We start from the raw sequence: 23,798 nt of genomic DNA, 5'->3' as shown, positions 1-23,798 counted from the left end.
CTAAAAGTGAACTGGACAGTAAGCCCTACCATAGGCAGAAGGGATGCCTTAGTCTCTTAAGCCTGCTTAAGGGCTACAAATCCATCAATCAAGCTCTGGACTACTTAGAAAGCCGATGCGTAGTGTTTCAATTATTTCCTTCTGGAGTAAGGCCAAAATAAGCTTGTTGATGTGAATAGGTAAAACAGAATCTATTACTTTCTGAAAAATCTCTTTGAGAAGTGCTCTCAAAAATTTATCTCCCCTTACCTCACCAGGAGGACTTATTTGTTATTGAAAGCAGAGCCTCATGATGCTAAACTCAGAGCAATAAACAATTAATTTTGAGAAATCACAGACTGACTGAAGATATAGAAGTCAGAACCTAATACAGAAAGAATGTACATGTCAAATCAACACTGGGCCACGTCAATAGGACCTCTATAAAGCATCAATAATGATTAATAAACTTGAATTTATGCCATACTTGTGGCTCTTCTGAAGGTTTTTACATAAAAAACAAGAAGGAAATACCTGGCAGAGGACAGGGGCTATTTCCCAAAAATAGTAATGAGGTCTAACTTTATATTTCATTGGCACAACTCATCCATAGCCTCACTATCTGGCTGACAACTTCCCTGGACAATATCAATCAGAGCAGCGGCACCAAGCAGGACCAAGTTCCCAGACTGTGGAAATACTCCTTGGAAACATTAGGAGCCTTTTTCCAATTCCTGCCAACACTCTGGCAGGGGAGAGGAGGAGCTTTCATCCTTTTAATCATAAAGAGTTATAGGTAAATTGTCAGAGCATCACACCTCCATATACACTTCATATTCTTTTATAATGGGCAAAGTCTGCCCTCTTCTATACTCTGACAACCCCTAGTAGCTCTGAGTGACATAGATGAAGTATTTGACCTAATTGCATTTTAAAGCCCAACTAAGGTTCTTGCACTCTAAGCTGAGACAGACAACTTTTTTCCTCCCCACAAGTCCCTGTGACACAACACTTCTGACACATTGCAAATTTCTGAAGCATTATTCCTTGCAAACAAGTATCTTCCTTGTTATTTAGCCAGGCTGAAGGGCAGTTCACTGTCATTTATGGCACAGGCACAGAAAGGAGTGAATAGCAATTACTCAGCATTTGTTAAAGGGAAGGCCTCACCTTTAATAATTGCACAGTCACATTTCTTTCCACAGGGTCAACCAGAACTCCGGAAAGGAGACTTGCTGATTGACACAAATATGTTTGTATTTCAAAGGGCAAACTACAAAGTCAAATAAAAGGCAATGTTTGCACAAGAGTTAACTTTGTCATTCGGCATTCTCAAAGAGCTCAACAATCCCACGGAAAAATGTCTCTCCTTTGCTACACTACATTTTTGACTCAAACTTTAATACAGGTGTATAGAGAGGTCAAATTAGCATTACTGCAAAAGGCTAGCTAAACACACAGCCACAAGAAAGAGGAGTTACTGGCTACCTTTAAAGAAGCAGAGGAATATAGTAGGCAGAACTCTTTCCCCCATATCACCACAGTGAGCTGGGAGCTGCTAAAAGCTCAGCACAAGTTAGAGCAGCAGGGTCCTCTGGTTGCACAGACAAACCAATGCCCAACCAAACAGGAAAGAGGGTGGGGATCTCCTTTTGCACGCTCTCATACCCCAATTACAGATCATCTTGAATAAAAACACTGCACAGTCACCGCCTCAGCGCAGCCTAATGGGAAGGAGATGAGATAATAAGGCCACATACTGCTCTTGGGACTGCTCTTTTCCTGTTAAGACAAGGGCAGGTCCTTACAGTGCTGGACCAGCCCAGAGTGCATCTCCACCAGCCTCTGTGCCAGCCAGGGCTGCTCCTGCATGTGGACAAGGGCTCCTGCCCCTCTCTGGAGCCACTGGCCTTGGCAGAGCTGTGGCCGTGCTCCTGCCCCTGCTGCGACTGGAGGTGGATTTTGCTCTCTCTTCTCTCCCAAATTAAAGAATCCTAAAGCTACAAATGGGTGCTTTCACAGTGCCCACAACCCTTTGAGCTCACTTTCCCAAGCTGTTGGGTGTGTTGAATTCAAGGTTACCCAGTGCATTAATTCTGGGCACATTAAAACTGGGCACCAAGAGCACGTCTTCAAAGAGCCACTGAGAACTTTAAGGTGAATCAACTAAATGGATAAAGGATCTGCACTGGGGTAGATTCAGATGAAAAGGATGGAAACAGTCTTGCAGGTAATTAGTGATGCACCTTCAGTTATATAAGCTGACTTCACCCCTTTAGCTGATTGCTTTCAACTTTCTTCCCCACATAGAGAGGCCTTTGAACCTCAAAGCATGACAAAACTCTACATTATCAGCCACGTCTGTAGGCATGTGTGCTGCACTAGCACCCACTGAAATGTCCTGTCCAGCCTAAATACTTGGATCCAGTATTTTCACCTTGTATGGATTTTTGGAAGTAGTCCAAATTTGGGCCAGCCTGACTGAGCAGCACCTGGGAGCAGCAGAAGGAATGGGAACGTGCCATGGGAATGACTGCAGCAACAAACCACAAAAAAAGTTCTTTCACATTAAGTGTAACTATTGCTACCCTAAGATTAAATATTACCTGGAAATTACACTCATTAACTGCAGAGTCCTTGATTAATGAGCAGGTGGAGTGCACACAGGGACCTGGTCCTGATTTCAGCTGTCTTATTAGCTCTACCCTGGACACTACTGATCACCACAAAAATAAATGAGGACATCCAAGAACTAATTACGAATGGACAAAATGTGTCAACCTAATAACTGTGTTAGGGTACTTCAGAGATTAAGGGAAGGCTGGCAGATGTGCAAGATGCAAATACTGAAGCCACTAAAAAGAAACGGCAAGAGAACTCTGCTATCTTCTGGTACCTCTGGTGAGTGAGACTGCAGGATGCTTCTCAAGGAACAGTCTCCATTTCAGAACAGCTCCAGAGCCATTTGGATTACTGCTCTTTTTGTTTTAACAGTGGTGGACAGAGGAGGAGCCCCAGTGCTGCCCCACTCCCAAGGCAGGGGCTGTGTCTCCTCAGGGAGCAGACCAGGGCTCTGCCAAGGCCCAGGGAGGGAGGTGAGCAGAGTCTGGCAGAGAGAGCCAAGGACTGGATAGAGCAGCCCACACCAGCTCCAGAGGGTGCCCTGCAGGTGTGAGGGCTGCACACAGGCTGGGGCTCACACAAGAAGCCAGAACCACCTTCTGCAGCTTGTTGGCAAATACAGCTGCACCTGAGCATCTCCTGCTACACTTCTCCAGCAGCCACTGCCTCCAAGCAGGAGGGACTGCCCACACACTTTAATTGGTGTTTACTTGTCTCTTCAAAAAGCCCAAAGAAATCTTCCACACACAGCAGCTAAGTACAACAAAACTCAAGCATCAGAAGAGGAGTTCAGCCAACTTGTGCCCTACGATTGATCTCCTATTTCTCCCTCCACTTTCCTTCTAATCCTGTTTATAATTACACAAGCCGTCTGATCTTCCCAAAGCTATCAATTCCCTCAAATCCATTTTCAAATCACCATCCTTGAAAGAGCCTGGGCACCAGATCAAGCAGTCTCAGCTTGACACAACCCACCCTGCTACTGACGGCTCCCCTGGAATGCTGGGGTGCAGCTGGCCAGACCCCGAGCAGGGGCTGCCAAGACCCAGCCCCGGCAGAGATCAGGAGAAGAGAAAGTATTGATCCGCTCCTTTTAACATGCTAATTTGCCCAGTGGCTGCTCAGTCATTGCCAGGCTGGACGCTTCAAAAGGAAACTCTTTGCAAAGCTGCGATGTGTTTTTCAGCAGCAGAAAAACTTAAACTGGAAGCAAATGAATTCAAGCCCCAAATTCGCAGAAGAACTCGCAGGTATTCTTCAGCTCCCCGGACAGAGATGTTTGATGTACTGAAAGACAGACTTGTTAATTAGGGTTATTAAAATGTGGCCTGGCAAAAACCCTCTGGGATTTAAAATAAGAAAATCCACGCCCTCTAAGTGCACTTTAATATAAAGATAGCCTGTATTTGTATCAAAAATATTCAGCCATAACCTCTGGAAGTGTTCCATTGATTCCCCCACACATGCACTTCTTAGGAGAAGAATAAAATGTATTTAAAATTAAATTTCTGTAATTCAATTTCTGTAATTCAGCATCAACACTGGAGAACATTTTGGCCTTTCTTAGCATTGATAATGGGGAGAATAAAGGCAATTGTTCAATCCCTTCAGGCCGCTGAGAACACACAGGGAAGGCCAGACAAAACCCTCGGTGTGCCAGAGCCATTATTGAAGTATTTCGGGAAGCAGCAGCGTTATTGACTGACGCCTTTGCTACCAACACTGGCCTTTCAATCACAGGCTAAATACAAAGTGAGGAATGGATAAAATAGCAGGGTTTAATTAAAGATCTGGGCAAGTACTGAAATATGTTACATTGCACAAGTTTTGCAGGCAGAACAGAAATCAATTCAGTGCTTTGCATCAGTGTTTGTGGCTTGCATCATGCACCTAGGAAAACCTGATATGAGCTATGAAAACCAGGAGTGCTCTCCAAGCTAAGGGAGATAACGAGCTGTAGTTCTGACACACAGTATATTACTCTGTTTGCAAAGATTTAAGAGCCAAAAACTTGATTTTCCCTTGAAATACATCTTAATTTCCAAATGCAGGAAGAGCTTCAGTCACCGAGCTCAGCGTGCTCCCTCTCCTCTGGACCCTGCCCAGGACAGTCCCAGCACACTGAGCCCAGTGCCAGCTACACCAGCAGCACCAGCTGTGCCCCTCCACCCTCACACGCCCTGGCAAGGAGGGAATTTGGGATGCTGCTGACCTCTAACCCCCGGCTGCAGGAGACAAAAAGCTGCAGAGAGAACAGGCAAATGGGGAGAAATGACTATCAGCCTGGCCTTTGCTCTGGAGCAGGCAGCAGCATCACAGCACGCTCATTCACAGAAACAAGGCACGAGGAGATAACACCAGAAAACACAAGCAAAATGGAACTTGCTTCCTTGCCACTAAATTGTCAGCTTTATGGGACTTCATGCTGAACAGTATGAAAAAAAAATCCAATTTGCTTTGAAGCACATTAGTCTAACATCCTAATTATTGTTTACATTGCCATTTGCCTTCTATTAAGAATTGAATAATTACCCAGCGCTCCATAGTTTAAAAATACAAGCAAACAGGATTATCTGGGTAATTAAGACACTGTACTGCAGCTTTGTAGTGTGGCTGTACAAAGCTTTCACATATACAAGCAGAAGCAATAGGTATTGATTGCCTTAGCTCAAATGATGTTTTAAGGATGTGTAAGATGGGTCCCTCATTAGGAAAAGGTGAGCAAAAACTTCTGACAAGTGAGGAGGGGCAGAAGCTATCTGCACATTCATCTACATTCAGCCCTCACTGGGGTCTTATCTCAGTCACAGACATACTGTGTGCCTCTGGGAAAGTTACCCAGGCTTCATCCCTCCATCCTCTGGCTGCTGCAGCATGGCAGCATCCTTCATCCTCCTGCTCCTGCCCAGGACCTGCCTTTGCCCAGGCTGCTCAAACTGCTGCCTGTCCCAGCCTGAGCTGGCCCCCAGTGAATACAAAGCCTGCTTCCAGCACACCTCTTTCACTGGGTACAGATCAACTCAATCTTAGTGAGGTTTACACACACTCATCTAAGCGAAGTATAAAAAGCAGACCAGCAAATGGGTTTTTTTCTAGGCATCCATGATTAAATGAGCCAAAGCAAATACCAACTGTATAGTATAGTGCTTTTTTTTTGCTTTTTTTTCCCCTCCAAACCTTAATAGCCCATCTATATTGTACTTTGAACAGCATGACCTCCCCTTCTGGGTGACTGTTAGGACAAAAGTAAAGTTTTTGCACGTTCCTTTGTTGTTTTAAAGAGCCTTTCCTCCATTTAATTATGCCACCCGGTTTCACACTGAGCAGTTTACTACCCCTGTGAAATTACCTTCAAGTTAAACACTAATTGGACATCCAACAAAAATGAAAGCCCCCCACAACCATGTTTTTCCTTCTGGTTTCTTATAGGATGTAGCTCCAACACGATCGGGGTCCCAATTTCATACCACTGATTTATAAAGACACAAAATGAAAACCAGTCCTTTAAAGAAATACTGTACATTCATGCAGCATGTGTTCTAACTTATATCAATAAACCTTTCAACAAATCCATTCTGAACAAGCCTGTGTTTTGGGAGCATTTAATGAGCCTCAGCTTTATTTCAAGCCAAAGGCAATTTTAAGTAAAGTTGAAATAAAGAAAAGTTAAAAAGAAAAGAAAGCCACTAAAACCAAAAATAAAATAAAATATGGGTTCTCGTATAATCATGAGGCTTAAGAAAGCAGAACTTTTCTCACAGATTATTTTCATTCAATAAATAAAGACAGCAGAGCATTTGTGCATGTTTACTTACCCGAGTGCTGGGAGCTCCTTTTCACCACGCTATAACCATGGGCCAAGGCCAGCCCAGCAAAGGGAAGAACCCTAGCCCAGGCCTGAGCAGGTACTTGGCCCAAAGCATAGGAAATGTCAAATATAATATTGCTTTTTCATGCCCTAAGTGCTCACTTGCAGCCCAGAGGGGATCCCACCTCCTGAACCTCATCACCCCCCAGCTGAGGCTGCAGCTCCAGGAGGGCTTGGTGACCACTGGTGAACATCTGGAGCACAGAGAGGACACCCAGGGGCCTGCAGCCCCTCCAGGCACGGGGAGAGGCTCTTGCACACCCAGCCATGGCCTTGGAGGTGGTCAGGGTGTGAGCACAGCACTGTCACACACACCAGCTGCAAGGGAGCGAGAGGGACAGCCAGCCATGGGCAAGACATGAGGAGCACACTGAGCAAATACCACACTGTCTCTTAAACAAAGAGATCAAAAAAAAAAAATCAAACCAGAATTCATTTGCATAAAATCCAAATCTTTTGAGCTCTGCATAAACAGAAGAAGATTCTGGCTGGCGTTTCCAAAGGAAGCTCTTATCTCCTTTGTGAAATGGGGAAGTGGGTGTGCTGCTTTGCATGAGGGTGTATACAAATGATGGAAATGAGGAATTTGCTGCATGCAAAAGGCAAAGGGGCCGACAGCTGCCAATCCCCATTCACAGGGAGAGCTTCCCTAGTCTCCAGCAGGAGGAAGGAGAAGGGAACCAACATGTTTGCTTCCCAGGGAGGTGAAGCAGGCTCTGAATATTCATAAAATGGCCGTTTAGTCATGGGAGTGTTAATTGTCTCTGATTCACAAAACTCTGTGACCTCACCTGCTCCCTGCAACATATGAAAAGGATGTCACATAATGGGAGGAAACCAGATAAGATATTTATCTCACAAGTTTGGGGGGCTTTTTGATGCAGTCTCAAAAGACCTTAGAGTACTGCTGAGCATTTCTTTAATCACTACTCACAGGCACAATAAAGACCAAGCTCAGTGGAGCATATTATTAGACAGATAATAACCCTCACCCAGCCAAGATCTAATACTGAACTCATCACACACACTGGATGAGTTGTCTGGAAAGTTTTGGGTTGCCTTTTTTTTTTATCCTAAAAGAACACACAAACCAGAAGATGGGCTGGAAGTCCCACAAAAGACTACCCAGACCTACCATGAAATTCATTACCACCACAAAGCCCATCTGGCTTTGCTTGTGAGGATTGAGCTTTTCACCAGTAACACACAGAATAAGGACCAGATATTGCTCCCCTGTGCAATACTAGAAGAAATCTTGTCAGAAATTCAAAGGCTGTGATTGCTTCCTCTTTTCCAAGCAATACATGAAGGGACAATTGTTTGACAACTGTAACTTGACTTTGGAGGAGGCCAGGCAGGAGAAAAGCAGCACAGCTCCTGCAATAACATTTAAATGCTGATTTTGAAATGCACCAGGTGGTACAAGAAACTCACAGAGGGAGTAACCCTTGGAAGATCTATTGAGCTACATGAGAACATACCATAACCAAATCAGCAGAGCAGAGAACCAACTAAATTTGGTTCAGACAGACTGTGTTTCAGTATCGCTCCCAGGCCCCGCCTGGAGCTTCCGTCTTCTCGGCTCCTTTTAAAACCTAACATGTTGAGTCTGTGCATTTTCTCCCCTGCCAAAAATAATCAACCTGAAAAAGAAATCCTCCTGAAATCTCAAATCTGCACAGTCTTAGTCACCCTTCTGATCACCCTTTTGTGCAGACAGACTGTACATCAGTGCTATTTTGACAAAAAGAGTTATCTATGACTAAAATGGGAAAGCACACGCAAATTACATTGCTTCCCCACCCATAAAAAACCCACCATCCAAGAATCTTATCACAGAAAAACATATAATTAGACTGTATACTTCTGATGCAAACTGAACTGCTGCTTTCAATGATCACAGACACTCTTCAAAGCCTCCAAGATTAAAAGAATCTTATCATTCAAATTATTACTTCTTAGGGATGCTCTTATCAAAGTTCGAAGGAAAATTCTAAAAACAGCAGTGATATGAAACCAGGACTGAGCCATATTTTAAATGACACTGGATTTTCTGCCAATTGGCCAATTCACAACTCAGAAAAAGCAAGTGTAGATGAAGACAAAGCTGTTGGCTCTCATAACCTTTACAATATCACAGTAAAAATCTCAACTGTCTCACATATTTATACTAAATGGCAGGTCTAAAATTGAGATTTGTAATTTCACAGCATCAAAATCATCACAGATGGCTACAGTCTATTGCTTCTTTAATCTGTCTTTTCTCTCTTCCTGCTTGTTTTCCCCCCTCCTCTGAGTTAGAAAGATATGTGTTTTATCATAAGGAAATCGTAACTAAATCCAAACCACATTTTATTAATGTGTAACAAAACAATTTACATAACAATGATGTCTACAAGTGAAGCTTAAAATTATGTCTCAGCTTTGCCCTAAAGCACTAATTGCTTTAGTCTTGAGATGTCTATTCCACTATTTGGGATAGTCATCTTCCATCAACAATATTCCACATTCATATTCTCCTAAATGGACAGCCCCTAACACAGAACATTTGAGGGAGAATAAACAGTAGTAGAAACAGCAAATTGGAATTTGTTTTGGCATCTAATTCCCAGCTACAAGTTCATTTGCAAGCAAAGAATAAGAACTCACCTACAACTTTTACACATCAGGACCAATTTTGCAGAACTACTGCCATGACACACCTGTGAAGCTTCCCAAATAAATATGGATTTAATACTTAGCTCCTTTTCCTTCCTGTTCCAGGTTTTTGCATATATACATAAACACACACTTATGGATGTTCAATAAGAATATCATCATCAATAAAATTAACTGGGATAAAAAAGCAGTCAGAGAAAGGACAGCTTTTTGTCATCAAAATCAAACACCTCCATACCACCAACACAATTTTTAAAAAATCCCATTTGAGGTCAGAAAGTCATTAACTCCCACTACAAGAACTTTAGATGTGAAAAGGCTTTCCTTTATGCTTCCCACACAGACATCAGAAATTAGGCAAAAGAATCTCAAGGAAAATGGATTATTTTAAAAATTGGGAGGGCGAGTGAACTTGAAGGAGCTTGCAGGGCAACCCAAGGGCCAGCTGGTCTGTCCCAGCCCTGTGGGCAGGGAGCAGCTCCCAGGGAAGGACCAGGAGCTCCAGCACAGACTGGGCATCTCCCAACAAGTGCAAAGCCCCAGCCCACTGGCCCAAACTATTCCTGCCCACTGAGCTTTTGTTAAACATTTAAGATCTTAATCAATCCTCACTCTGACCCTAGGATCACAGGGGAAGATGGATGAGGAAACGGACAACCTCTGACCTTTCCTTGTATTTGTCCTGCCACAGTCAACCTATTGAAAAACAATTGGGGTGGAACCTGCTCACAGCTCCTGTCCCAGACCAGCGCCCTTTCACAGCCTTTCCCAAACTCAAAGTCTCTTCCCCTGCCCCCAGTCCTCTGCATCAAAACCACAGGAATCCTCCTCACTTCATCCTCCTCCTCCCCTCCAAAAACCTGTCAGAGCAGAACATTAGCTCAACGATTAACTTAAGAGTGGAAAGAAAAGGGGAAACCTCATTCAGTAGTGTCAAAGGCCAAACTGCTTTAACAGCCTCACTGGAAACTGGAGAGGAGCTGCACAGTTCTGGTGAGCTTCATGAATTCATCAGGAGGAGCTTCCCAGTTAACTGTTCTGGCTGGAGAATGGCAAGTGTGAGAAAAGGAAACCACAAGTAACAGCTGATGAAATGAGTTTAGCACTTTCAATTATGTGCTGGCTGGAACGCTCTCAAAATGACGAGCACCGGCCAACTTCACTCTGGAGAGCCCAAGAGACAGAACATTTCTAACACCTTTGTCAATATGGCATCACCTGATCTCCCTTTTAATTGGGAAATGGAGAATTGGGTTTCCTGAGCCCAAACGTCCCCAGATGCAGCTGAGAGCCTTTAGGTAAGCTGGCAGTCATCCCCAAGGTCTGGTCCAACAGTACAAAAATGAACTTAAAAAGCATGCCAGTATAACCACTGCCCATCAGCAAAACCTCAAGAGATTCCCCCAAACAACACAAGATTTGTTGGACAATTAGCTCACCACATCTGGGCCACTGACACTGAGAAATGGATAATCTGTGTCAGTCAGAACGACCCAGTACTGACCTAATAGGCTTTGGGAAAAGGTGGAATCATCTCCATGCAATAAACCAATAAATGCTTCCTCACTTCACTTCCTCCCCTCACAGCCCCGGCTGGTAAGGTGTCGGGAAGCTTTGATCAGAGGTTATTGAGCTGTGAGAGATTAACAGCATCTCCCCAGCCACCAATGGCTCCCCCAGCAGCACCCAGGCAGTGCCACAGCCACAGGTTCACACACTGGGTGACAAACAGGCTTTTGAGTTTCCATCTCACAGGATGGAAAAACCAACAAGCAAAAACAGCATTTTACCCCAGACAGGATGGCCTGTCATTGTGCAGCTCATCTTTCAGTCCTCTGTAAATTCAGCCCATGGCAGTTTTGTTGCCACTATGCCACATTAGGCTTCTGTCATAGAGCAAAAACTCAGGAAATAAAGGCTGAAGTTCACACATAGCAGTTCTTTCCTACTAAAATATAATTTCAATGCATAATAATGAACTTGATATTGACTGTAAATTACTACTTAAAAGAAATCAAGTAGGACATTAAAAAGACACCATTCTCTCAGGAATCCATCACAAAACCAGCCAGTTACTTGCTTTGCTAACTCCTTCTCAGTCTCAAGATGATAAAAATGCTCTAGTAAAAAACACCAAGAAGATGAGGCAACTGACTCCAAAGAACATTCTCTAAAAACATAACTCCAAATCCCTGAAGGAGCTAAGCACCTTCAATTCAGCACCCAGCAAAATTAAGCTCACTGACCTGTGCAAAAAACCATTTAAGTTTGATCTTAATTTATGCTTACATGAGCAAGACTTTCAAAGCAGAGGCTAAAGATATTTTATTTATAAACTGTCTTCTCTCCTTCCCTAACCTTCTACAGCTTCTTTATCCAGAAAAGGAAGGCGAAGAGAATATCGCTATTGAAGGTTTTTCTTTTAGGCGAATCTCTCTTTTATACAAACTTTAATCCCTAATTCTGCAGCACACAGGATAGTGTGTGTGTGTGTGGGAGGGTGGGGTGGAGACTTTTAGCATTTCTAAGAGTATCCTAGCACCTCTATTATTTAACTGACAATAGAGACTCTCTGAGAAATGAAAATATTTAACAAAGGCAGCAGTGTCAAATATCAAAGGGTATTTAGTGCTAAAAATTTGCGATAAGTAAAACACCAAAGATTTCCACTTCCTAAAGTGGGAAAGTAATCCAGCTAAAACTCCTGTCCTGCCTCCCAGACTGGTTCTTAACCTACTGCATTATCCAAAGTCAACTTTGCCAGAATTTCCCGTGTTTAACAGAGTTCCCTTGAAAGATTTCTCTCTTCAAACAATGGTAGCTCAACTGCACTGCTTTGCAGTCATCCACATTTTGGTGACTATCTCGAGCCAAATCAAATTTAGGCGTCTGCTAGAAAATGTGTTTCACCTTCTGCCTATTACAGCAGTATCATTTGTTTTGCATTATATAATTCTTAGCCTTGCCACCTGGAGCTGTTGGACTTCTTCATTAAACCCCTCTGTCCCACCACATCCCAGAGGGCTGCTAATCGCTGGCTTTAGTCCATTTACTCTCATCTCTGATTCAATTATGCATTCCACTGAGCCCTAATGAACAGTACAATATGGCTCATCCTACCTTGGCATTCTCCGTTGCGCTCCTCATAGCCAGCATTGCACAAGCAGTTGCCAATGGGCACCAGCCATTCGCCATCTGCCCCACAGTACATTTTTGGCACATCCTTCTCTTCCGAGTTGTTGACACAGGAGCCACGAACCTCCACCAGAGAGGAGGTGTCAGCCCCAGTAATGGTGTCTGGAAACTGCGCCAGGTTCCGAACCGTCAGCGGGCACTTCTTGTAGAACACGCGGACAGAGACCAAAGCAATGCAGGCACCGACGTCCTGGAAAGCCAAATAAAACCCCTTCTTGCTGAGCGGTCCCACATCCCTGATCTCCGTGTTCAGCTTCATGATCCTGTCACCAATGTCCACCTGGGTGAAGCTCTCATCGGCAGCAATGGTGTCGATCTTGGCAAACTGGCTCTCGCGAATAAAGCGCTCTTTATCGTTGTTTGATTCGTAGTAATAAAGGTTGAAAGTCTCCTTGCAAGTTCCCATGACACCTGGCAGGCTGTTGCAGTCTCTGAGCGTGAACTTGATTTCAATATAAACCCTCTGAGCCCCCTCTCGGGGAATCCAATCAGTTCGTAACCAGTTATTCTGACTGGGCTCCATCACGTTGCAGACTTGGTAGGTGCGGATAGGAGTGTTCTTCTCATCCATGATGCTCACCTCCTCCCACTGCAGGGAGGAAAAGGGACAGAAAAACACATCAGTGCTAAAAGGAACAACAGAGCTTCACAACAAACAACATGCACTTGTTCCATTACGGGGAAACCAAAATAAACAGACCAAAAAACAACCCAGCAGACCAAGCCATAGCCAGGACTTCAACTACTTGGACATTAAGGGAAGCATCTGTTCAGGAGAAACAAATTCCAAATCCCTCATGCCTTGAGGAGCAAGCATGTGCTTTAAGGGCCCTCTGAACCAATCCAAGAACACTACCTCGACTGACTGGGTTTATTTCAGTACAGTTCAGTCTCCAGTCCACTGCCTGGAGCAGGGCTACACACAGAACTTCACAGGCCCACAGAGCAGCACTGCCCTGCAGTGTTTTCTCTGCAGCAGATATCCCATGGACCCTGCCTCACACCTGGGAATAGCCAGCAGGTGACACAGTGCAACTTAGTCACACAGAGAGGGTGAATCCACATTTCAGGCATCACTACCACTTATTTTCAAAACTCTCAAGCCATCTCTTATTACTTCTCTAAGCTGCCAACTGCTTTCCTGGGCAACCAATGCCCCAGAGAGACTCAGTAAATTCTGCTTTGGAGCTGGGCAGAAATAGCTGTCTACAAAGAACTTGGGTAGCTCTTAGAAAGGAAAAACACGTAAAAAGACAATATCATCAGTCCGCCAGCAACATCACCATAACTTTGTTATCCAAACAGAGTTTCTTACTAGCAGGAAGGTAAAAAATTAGGAAATACTACGTATTTTCTGGAGGAAATTTTTTCTGGAGGAACATCTAAGTTCATGCTATCAAAATCCCAAAAGGGTTAGCAGAGAGGGAAAGTGCTGAAAGATCAGGATAGCAGCATTCCTCAGAATTGTTACACCCCTCAGATCAAGTTCAGGCATCTTCAGAAGTGCCAACCAGGCAACATGATTATGAAACAACAACAACATGTGTAATCCAAGGTGGGTATGGAAGGAGGAGATGCAGGAGTTCAGCATAATGAATTCAGAAAAGGAAAGCACATACTCAACAGCTCTGAAAAAAATTGGTCAAAGAATTATCATGGACAGAAGAAACTTTATCAGAGTGCTCTACTGGCAGGGAGAGAAGGGAAAGTAGGGGCACTAGGAAAAGAAATCTCTCCAGGAAATAAAACCAGCAGAACCATAGCACTTCAATTCATATCATTCAATTTATCCTTCCCTATAACAATATTAGATAATGATATGCTGACTAGGTTTGCAAGCAATACAATGAAGCATATAAAATTATCCTTAGAAAACAGTAATAACTTTAAAGAGACTTCTCAGAAGTGCTTTTCAAAACTACTGAAGCCATAGCTTTGATAAACAGAAGCCTTCTTAAGATGAAGGGGCTTCTTGTATAATATCCTGCATTCTTCTCACAAGGATTGCTCTTATGCAAGTGATTTTTACTTAAAAAGCTTCCAGCTTAGCTGAATCCGTTTATAGAATGACAGCAGTTAGCACCATGAGTCACTAGGAGCAGAAAGAATAATATTTTATTTGCTGCCTAGAGATAACTGCAAATTAAAATGAAGGAGGGGGGAAATCAATACTCAGCATGTCACTCCTTTCCAGAGAAAGGGAAGAAATAAATCTTAAAAAAGCCATCTATCAATGTAAAGTGTAACATGTTGTTAGTAAGAAGACAGACTTGTTTAATTTAGAGCACCACAGAGCTAGTGCACTGTTACAATGTTGTCTTTATGATCCATCACTTTCCATTCTGCTTATCTTCAGATTGCCTATGCTACCAATATTGTGTGTGGTACAAGAGAAAGGAAAAAGCAGAGGGAAATAATACTTGTTGATGGGATTTCCTTTAGTGCATTTACACAATGGAGGATGCTGCTGGAGGATTCAATAGCGAGCCCGCTGAGGTCACAGACACGGCAACTGAATTCAGCAAGCTTTGGATCCTGTTCTCAACACACCCATCTGCTGACCAACACACAAATGCAGAGCTGGGCTTCTTATTCCATTTACACAAATACGAAACAAACCCAAGTGCATCTTCCTGACAGAGCTGAAAATAACGACAGCCCAAAATGTCCAGCCCAAAATGTAAATGACTTGTGACTCCAAATATGTGGTCAAAGCTGTAACTTTTTGCTTTCAAGATGAAATTAAATTTTATAATTCAGCCCTTCCCACAGTTTAATGATGCAGATTAAAACATTCTGGGCACAAAACCTGCTTTTCAACTGTGAATTACAAGAGTAAATCATTAATTACATTTATAATGCAATTCATTAATTCCTCTGGGGCTACTATATAGCTAGTCACTGCTAAATGTCTAAATCTTTATCTCCAGCCCTTCTTGTCCACACAACCCTCACACCCCAGGAACAGTGTGGTTCAGATCTAGAAAAATGCCTTTTTTTAATAGACAATAAAGTATACACAGTTCAAGAAAAACACTGAAGGACAAATTCTTCCCAGGAAGAAAAAGGAGTTTGTTTCTGCTGCTTGAAATAAATCTGCAGCATATGAAGTAAAGTAAATGCTTTCCAAGCACTGTATCTCAGAAACAGACCATGTACTCTTAAATTTTTCACTACAGGCTTAAAAATAGAACACACATATGTAGGTTTAGTGAAACGAGTCACGTCCACAATAAGAGCACGCATTTCTCCTTCTCAAGCTTGCACGGCGCTTTCAGAAAAAGCATGTGGAGAAAGGGGGGAATCCAACAGCCATTAATAATACACAGCTGTCCTCTGATCATTGATTCCACTGCTGACTTATTAAAACTTGTATTTTAGGTTCTGTTTGAATACACAGCGTAGATATCCCTTGGAGAGGCGTCCGAAAGACCCCGTCTCGTTCCAGGCTGTGGGATGAGCAGGGAAGCCCGACCCTGCCCGAGATAGAGCTGTACCTTTCCACGCTGTCAAAAGACGAGGGCAATTGCCTGCAATCAGCGCTGAGTGTGCACCGTGGGCGCTGCCAGAGGCCTGCCAATCACATCCCCACTCTCTGAAAAAGCGAGTTTCAGGGACGGCACGGCGCGCTCAGGCGCAGCACAAGCCAGGACTGTAGTCAAGTTCACCCAGAACGACAATGGGGGAGCAAAACAATCCCCCATTCTCCCGTGTTATGGTTATTCAGAGCTTATGCATAATGCATCAGCAGCCAACGCAGCCTCGGATTCCTTCCGCTCACTGCTGTTTCCTTAGCTCTGCTTCTTCTAATTACGAGCGGGAACGCACTCACACAAAAAAAAGTAAATTTGTAGGTTCCTGAAGAATCCAGTGCTTTGTTGTGCACAGGTCCTGATCTTTCAGCATTTTCCTTTTTTCAAACATTTTGACTTAGTTACTTCTGCTTAAGGATTCCAAGCTGCTTTTACTCCTTTAATATTAAAAGGATTTGGGATTTTTTTTTTTTACATTAGTGTTTAGTGCACATTGCTGGCATTTTTGCTTAAATTGTTCATATGAAGAAAGAAAAAGCCTTTCTAATTGCTTATTAAAAGCAAGTCCCATGAAGTACAGTCTCCTCCAGATCCCAAGATCCCAGCAATTCCAGAGTCCAACATTCCAAGGAGTTTCCCAGAGAGGCACTGGGCATCGTGTAGGTCGGGGCACAAATGAGGGAACAGCAAGGAGCATCCAATAATATAAAGCTACACCAAAAATTAAAGCTCTCTTAGCAAAGGGACTCTAAGCCCAGCAATGAACCTCTTAACGTCATCACATCAGCACTGGGCAGTGCATTCAAGCAGCCTTCTGTTCAATAAGATAATGGTAAAAGAACATAAAAAGAAACTCCAAGGAATCACAGTCAAGCACTGGGTGCTGCAGTTTATCTGCTCAGAAACCAAAACACACGATGTTTACACCCTGGAACAGGACAACTGTCCCATCACAACAAAAGGTCCATCGTGTATATTGATCCCTACTCCCTCATCCAGAAATAGAACAGCAATTGCCCTGAACATCTCCCAGCCGAGACAGTCCACAGATAAAATAATAGCAGTCAAGAATGCAAATTCAGTCTGCAGATCACATTTCTTGTTGGTATTTCAGTTTTAAATAGGCATCTAAGCCCATGCCTCAACCAATCTCTTAATTCTGAAACCTCTTTTCTGCCCTTTTGGTTTCCACTTATTCCATGACAGAGCTATCCAAAGGGAGTATAGAGTTTCTCCAACAAAGAGTAATTCACTTGGTAAGCCAGGGAAGAAATCTGACCTCCTCACCACAATCAACAATAATCGAGCCATTAGGACTCTCTGAAAGTTACTAATCACCCCCTTTACCCTTTTGATCAGATAGCGGTTTAAAACTTACCCCTCCTTCCAGGGGACTTGCTATCCACCCCAGTTCGCCCTGAACTGATCTGGAATCCAGCAAGGTAACTGCAGAAAAGTACAAATAAAAGAGATTAAATTCCAGCTGCCAAAAGGCAATACTAAAATAAATGGTTTACCTGAACGTTTCCATATGTGCGGAGCACATCGCATCCACCTTCCACTTGAAACGAAATGTTATTTCCGAACGCGTCAATATCAAAAACACTCCGAAACTCTCACTGAGGAACCGCGTGTTGGTTTCCCGGCGCACTGGAGCCGCTCAGGGGCGCGGAGGGGAGCGGCGGAGTCCCAGCACACCTGCGGGAGACACCGGAGCGCCGCTCGGAGCGCTCCCCGCCGCCGGGCACCGCGCCTCCCGCCGCCGGGACAGCGCCCGCAGCAGCGATGGGCTCACAGCGGGTACATCCCGAGACACCCCGGGAGCACGGCGGGGCACCGAGACACCGGGCAGGGGCTCCCGAGGGACCGGCGCCGCACGCCCACAGCGCGGGACGGCCGCGGGCTTCTCCCGCGGAGCCGCCGCCGGAGCGTCCCGCAGAACGGGCTGAACCGGGGCCCCGGGGAACGGCGCGGAGCCGCCGAGCGCTCCCGGGAGAACCGGTTCCATGAGCCGCCCTCCGATCCGGGGCCGCCCCGGCGCGGCTGGCGGGAGCGCTGAGCCCGGGCGGCCGGGCCGGGGCAGCGGCGGCGCGGGGGACGCGCGGGGCAGGCGGCGGCCGCTCCGCTCCGCTCCGCCCCGCGACACCTGTGCCGGCACCGCGGGCAGCCCCGGCAGCGCCGCTCGGACGGGTCCGCGCCCGCCGGACGGGCGGCGAGCGGCCAGGGCAGCGCGGGGCCAGCGCCGTCCGGACGGCGAGCGGAGCGGCGGGGAGGGGGACGGGACGGGACAGCACCGCTGCCCGCCCGGGGACACCGAACTTCGCCCCCGGCGCCGCGCCGGGAGAACGCGCAGCCCGGCCGCCGGCAAGGCTCACCTTCGTTGGCGGGATAGACCCGAGAGCCGGTGACGGCGCCGCAGACGCCGACGAGGAGCGGGAGGAGGGCGCAGATCGGGACCCCGGCCATGCCGCCGCCGCGCTCCGGCCGCGCTATCCCAGCGGAATAACTGCCTACATGGGGCGCGCGGCGCGCGCTAGACATTGCCAAGGGGGCGGGGCCGGCCCGTCCGTCAGGCGCCGCCGCCAATCGCCGCCCGCTCCGCGCCGCGCGCCCCGCCCCGTCCCGCCCCGCGGGGAGCCGGGCCGGGCGCTGCGGGGCGCTCCGGCGGGGCCGGCCGTGAGGGGAGCGCTGCCCCGGACGGGCGGCGGCAGCGAGCGGCCGCGGCCGGTGAGCGCTCCGCGGGGCTCTGCGACCTCAACAGTGCCCAAACTCCGAAAGATGATGGAAAAGGCGGAAAGACAAAGTTTGGAGAGGCAGAGCAGCGGGGGAGCCGCGACCGCGGCGCGCAGACGGACCTGCCCCGCGCCGAGCCCGCCTCGGCCCCGCGTCCCGGGAGCGTCCCAGGAGCTGCCGCCGCCCCGCCCGGCCCGGCCCGGCCCGGCGCCACCGTTGAGCAACAGCGCCACCTGGCGGGAGCAGCGGCTCCTGCGGCAGCGGCTCCCCGTGGCCGGGCAGGGACGGACCGGGACGGACCGGGGTGGGCAGAGATGTGCAGGGACAGGCAGTGCGGACGGCCACCGTCAGCAGCGCTTCCCTTGTGAGCGGCAGAGGCCGGGCCCGGCGCTCACCGCGAAGGTGCCAATCGTTCACGCTTTTGTGCACCGGGGCAGCGGCTGGGCGAGGCGGGCTGGAGGGAAAGCCGGGCTCGGAGCGGTCCCTTGTGAACGCTAAGATCCATCGGGACGCACAAGCTCGCGGTGTGCACATCCCTCTCGTACACGGGACGCGTCCCCCGAGCCGTGCCGGGGACACCGGCGCTGGCTGGTGCCCTCAGGCTGTCCCCGGGCTCCTGCGCTGAGCAGCCACAGCCGCGCTTTGCTTTGGACGCTCCCAACACCTGACTTCTTCAATAATGCTCTCTAAACGCGCCTTGACAATAAGAGCGTAGCTTAGAAGCCCGCTAAGCCTTGGTGGGTCAGGCAGCGTCAGTGTCCTGAGCACCTCCTTGAACAGTCCGCACTCACAGAGCAGCCCCCAGACCTGTCTGTCTGTCTGTCGGGCCGCCCCAGCCGCCTGCCGAGACAGCGCTGCGGGACCGGGGGAAACCGAGCAGCTCCCCCGCTGCCCTCCCTGTGATGCTCCGTCCCTCCGCCGCTATCGGTACCGCTGCCTGAGCCTCGGGATGCTCCACAGCCGGCGGTTCCCACAGCGCGTCCCTCTTCGAAAGGGAAAAGGCTCCCGCCCGCGGCTCCCGGCGGCCGCGCTGCCTCAGTTTCCCGAGGCTCGGAGGCGGTAGCAGCAGCTCCCCTTATCCCGTGGGGCAGCCCCCTTGTCCCGGGGCACTGCCTCAGTTTCCCGAGGCGGTAGCAGCAGCACCCCTTGTCCCGCGGCGCCCTCTCGGCCCGCCCGGCGCTCCCCTCGCTCCGTGCGGGACCCGGCTCCTTCCCCGGCTCCATCCCAGCGCCCCGCACTCGGGGAATCGCATCCAGGCGCTCCGAGGAGTTTTTCCTCCGTCTGGGCTCAAACGAATCCTTGCCAGAGTTAGCTGTAGCTTCCGCACAGAAGCCCTTTACAGGCCCGATTAGCTAGAAAAATATTTTGAATGCGGCTTAAAGTCTGACTAACAATTCTGTGCATCGGGAAACACGCCTGCTCAGAATCTGCTGTTTTCTCTTTAAATCGCTCTACTTTTCCCCAAATCCAAGTATGTCTGAAACATAATACTTACAAACACGCCCTTACTGACGCTTTTTGTTTAAAACATAGAGTATCTTTCACCTGGTTTAATTTCAGGTGAAGATCTTGGGAGGACGCTTTTTTTTTTTTTTTTTTTTTTTTTGGCTCTTAAAACTGCTGTTAAGAAGGTTTGGTAACACAGTATTTACAATGAGGTTCCTATTTCTGAGGCTCAGATTGTTTTCCTTAGCCTTGAACATTTCTTTTGGAGCTCCCACTGGCAGAACTTTCAAGATAACCCTGCAAAGATAGCTGGTGTGTTTTTCTCTTTCCGTAGAAAATAAATCTTTAAGGCGGCTGCTTGGATAATGGGAGTTAGAAAACAGCGTAGCACAGTCAATGCAACTGTTAAAACTTGTACTTCCTGACTTTAATTATCTACAAGAATTCTTGGCCTAATGAGAAGGAAGAAAAGGTTTAGTGCCTTTTTTATTATTTACACAGAAATATAGGCAGTCCTCAATTAAAACTATCTGAATGTTCTTTTCACATCTTTGATGCCTCTGACAGATCTACTACTAGTCAGGATAAACTTTATGGGAATGGTAAAGCGTCAAAACGTCTTCTTTTTTTAATTAAAGTTATTTTTGTGGCAATGCCAGAAAAGTCAGTCGTCATTAAATATATATAAAATGCTTTGAAATCTTAAAATTTTTTCTGTAATTTAATGCAACTTTAATTTGTTAAAAAAGTCACATAAAATAAACACAGACAATGTAAAAAAGGCCTGCAAATGTCATAAAATAAAATGTTTGCAGTCCTACCAAAACTACTATATTTTGCCTCCAGTATGTGGGGCTTTTTTTAAGAAGTCTTGCCAAAATAATCACAATTTCCTTACTTTGTGTCATTTCAACGAATCCTAAAAGCCCAGCTTGGTTTTAACAGATGTCATTGATACTTGGACTAAATCCTGTTCTCAGCTTCAGCCAATAACTCCACCCTTCAACAAAGTATCTGACATCAAAATTTATTCCTTAAAATTTTGTTACAGCTGTTGGAGCTGTTACATTTGTCTTAAACGCCTATTACCTGAGCAGCCTGCTCTGCTGCCAACCTGACAACTTATGTTATTGTAACTCACTATCAGGAGTGATTTGGCTTTGATGGGAACTAATCATGTTTGCACCATCATCAAGTTTACACCATTTAAACGGTCAATTTAATGCAGCTCAATAAAGCACAGCCAGCATCTCTGGTATTTGTCTCAGAGCTTGTATTTGTCTCAGTTCCATGGTGAGATTGTATTCACTTGCAGCAGACATTGCAATAATTATGACAGTGTGTTAAATGTTTGATCCTGTCTGCTTCAGAGAGCTCAAGCTCAGCTGAATTATTCAGAGATCAGGACTCGAGCGGTACAGACAAACAGGCACATGGACACACAAACACAGACCCTCTGAGAAACTCTAAATCATCTTGAAATGTAAGGACTGAAATATTGCTGCATTTCCTACTCACTCACAATTTGTTCTCCTCATATTTTAAAGCACTGAGGGAATATATTAGTGTATAAATAATTGGGCACTGACACAAGGGCGTTGTCTTGGATGTATCCCTGTAGTTAATATAATTTCTAGCAGAACACTGAATGGATATCAAATGTCTCACACACATGTATGCTTACACATACAGAGTTGTTTTATGTTTTTTCCAATCACAAACATAACATTTGTAAGTTACATTAAGCCCCTGAAAGGGCTGTGATTTTGGATGAACATTTGGTTCTATTTTTATTTTATCTTTTCATTCTCCATTTTTCTATGTCCACCTACTCATGCTCGTCCATCTCCCCAGAAGCTTTTTGCTGTCAGTCAAGTGACAACCTCAGTAGGAAGCTCTGTGTGTTCTTGGGCCTCCTGAGGCCCAGCACTACATTTAGAAGGGGGAAAGAAAAAAAAAAAAAAAAGGAAAAATAAGAAAGCAGGGAGGGGGAAGGAAGCAGCTCTTCCTTTAGTATGCAATTCCACAGCCTGAAGGAAAAATTCACCTCTGAAAAGCCTTTTCCTACAAAAATTCAATCCTATTTACTCCACTCCCACACGACTTCCACACTACTTGGGTATTTGCAAAAGAGGGTAAAACAACCCCAGGAAGTGTAAGAGTCACACACAGAGTCTCATTGTCAAAGGAAATAATGCCCCAAAGGTGCACCTTTATCAGGCTTGGCACCAGCCAGTCACCGCCGGCTCCTTCCCAGTACAAGTGCTCAGATGTGCCCAGCCTTCCCCTCCCTGGATTCACTGATTCTTTTGGATCTGTGAGTATTAAACATTTCCAGTAGATTACTTGACAAAATTTATTGCTAGCTATTTCAGAATAACAGCTTTTTATTTGATATGTGTAAGATTTCATTCCTCAGGTCATGTTTGCTTTAGATGAAGTTGCAGGCTGTAATACAAAAAGCTGTAGCGGGAGAACATCTCCATGAAGGTAATATGCATTTCTATAAACATCAAGCTGGCAGAATGATTTTGTTTCAGCTGGGATTAGCAGGAATTTTGCTACTGACCTCAATAAGAAAAGGATCAGGTTTATAGCTCACTTGCAAATCCACTCTGCAAAAAAAAAAGTGAGCTTTAGGCACTGTAGATTATTTACATTTCCTTTTGTTAATCGTGATCATCATCACAAGATTTTCCTATTCATTACTGCCTTGATGCTGATTACAGGACCTGTGACAGTGTCTTTATTCAGAGGAAGCACACGGCGTGACTTGACAATATACAGACAGACAGATGCATAGATTTTTTTGCCTTTTCTAAGCAGCAGTTCTAAGGGAAACTAGAGAAGCGTAAGTGAAATGTAACAGGATTTTAATGACAATTGAAGGAGTATCTTTTATTACATTGGTCCTGGCAAAACAACTCAAATCTCATAGTTAGTCTAAAATTTATAATATGCCATTACCAGGTCGGTGAAAAGAAATCCTATCAGCAAAGCTATTTACAAATCCAGGAGTGTTTACAATGCAGATTATGTTTCCTAAAATAAATAAACCCAAAAGGGTACTGGCAAAAGATAAAATCAGTATGGATGAAGCAGAGAAATAAATGCAGCAAAATGTCAGAACAGGTATTACTGCTTTTCACTGAATGGGCAGATCAAATGTAAGCAGTGCAAGCTCCCACTCTGCAGCAGAGGTGTCGGCTTAGCTCACCACAGCTCTCACCCTCAGCAAGGCCGGGGGCAAGCAGAGACCTGCAGGTTTTTCCTGTGAAAGTGTGACCAATAAACCAGAGCAAATAACTGTGTAAGTCTGCTTGCAGTGCACAGATGCTTGGCAACCTGCAGAGGAATGTGCCTGCCCACGTTTCCCTGAAAGGTTATTTAAAGCTGTGGAGGTTAACAGACACCTTAATTATTACAAACTGCTTTCGAATATCTCCCTTTTTGTGCTGCCTGTCCTCAGCAGCTGCGCTCCTTACTCAGGAGCGTTTGGGAGTGGCTCCGCTTCCAGAAATGAAAAATTGGCGGGATGGTGATGTCAGCCTGGCACAGGAGCGGTGCCAGAGGCAGGAGAGCTCTGGCAGGGCCAGGGCCACCAGCCAGAGGGGACAGGCAGGGACAGCCTCCTCCCAAGGGCTCCGTGTGCCATTAATAACGCAACAAACGCCAGCCCGAGCGCCCGTGCCAGAGCGCGCCGGGAATCGCCCGCAGCAGCTCCACAGGAGCCCTGGCTGCTTGGAAAGGTAAAGCTCAAACTG

At 46.1% G+C, this 23,798-nt stretch overlaps 1 protein-coding gene across 1 annotated transcript in view; it reads right to left on the bottom strand.

Annotated features, from left to right (window-relative positions):
• The window catches only part of EPHA4 (EPH receptor A4), a 105,450-nt gene extending 87,103 nt beyond the window's left edge, over positions 1-18,347 (bottom strand). The window contains exons 1-3 of the mRNA XM_058031631.1: positions 18,231-18,347; positions 17,234-17,301; positions 12,248-12,911 (exon numbers count right to left, since the gene is read on the bottom strand). Coding sequence (XP_057887614.1) covers positions 12,248-12,911; positions 17,234-17,301; positions 18,231-18,321 — 823 coding nt within the window. The 5' untranslated portion in view covers positions 18,322-18,347. The remainder of the gene's footprint in view (positions 1-12,247; positions 12,912-17,233; positions 17,302-18,230) is intronic.
• Positions 18,348-23,798: the final 5,451 nt, after the last annotated feature.

The sequence above is a fragment of the Melospiza georgiana genome, chromosome 10, assembly GCF_028018845.1.
Source record: "Melospiza georgiana isolate bMelGeo1 chromosome 10, bMelGeo1.pri, whole genome shotgun sequence".
Lineage (NCBI taxonomy): Eukaryota > Metazoa > Chordata > Aves > Passeriformes > Passerellidae > Melospiza > Melospiza georgiana.
Note: the sequence above shows the minus strand (reverse complement) of the source record. Positions and strands in the feature narration are given on the sequence as shown.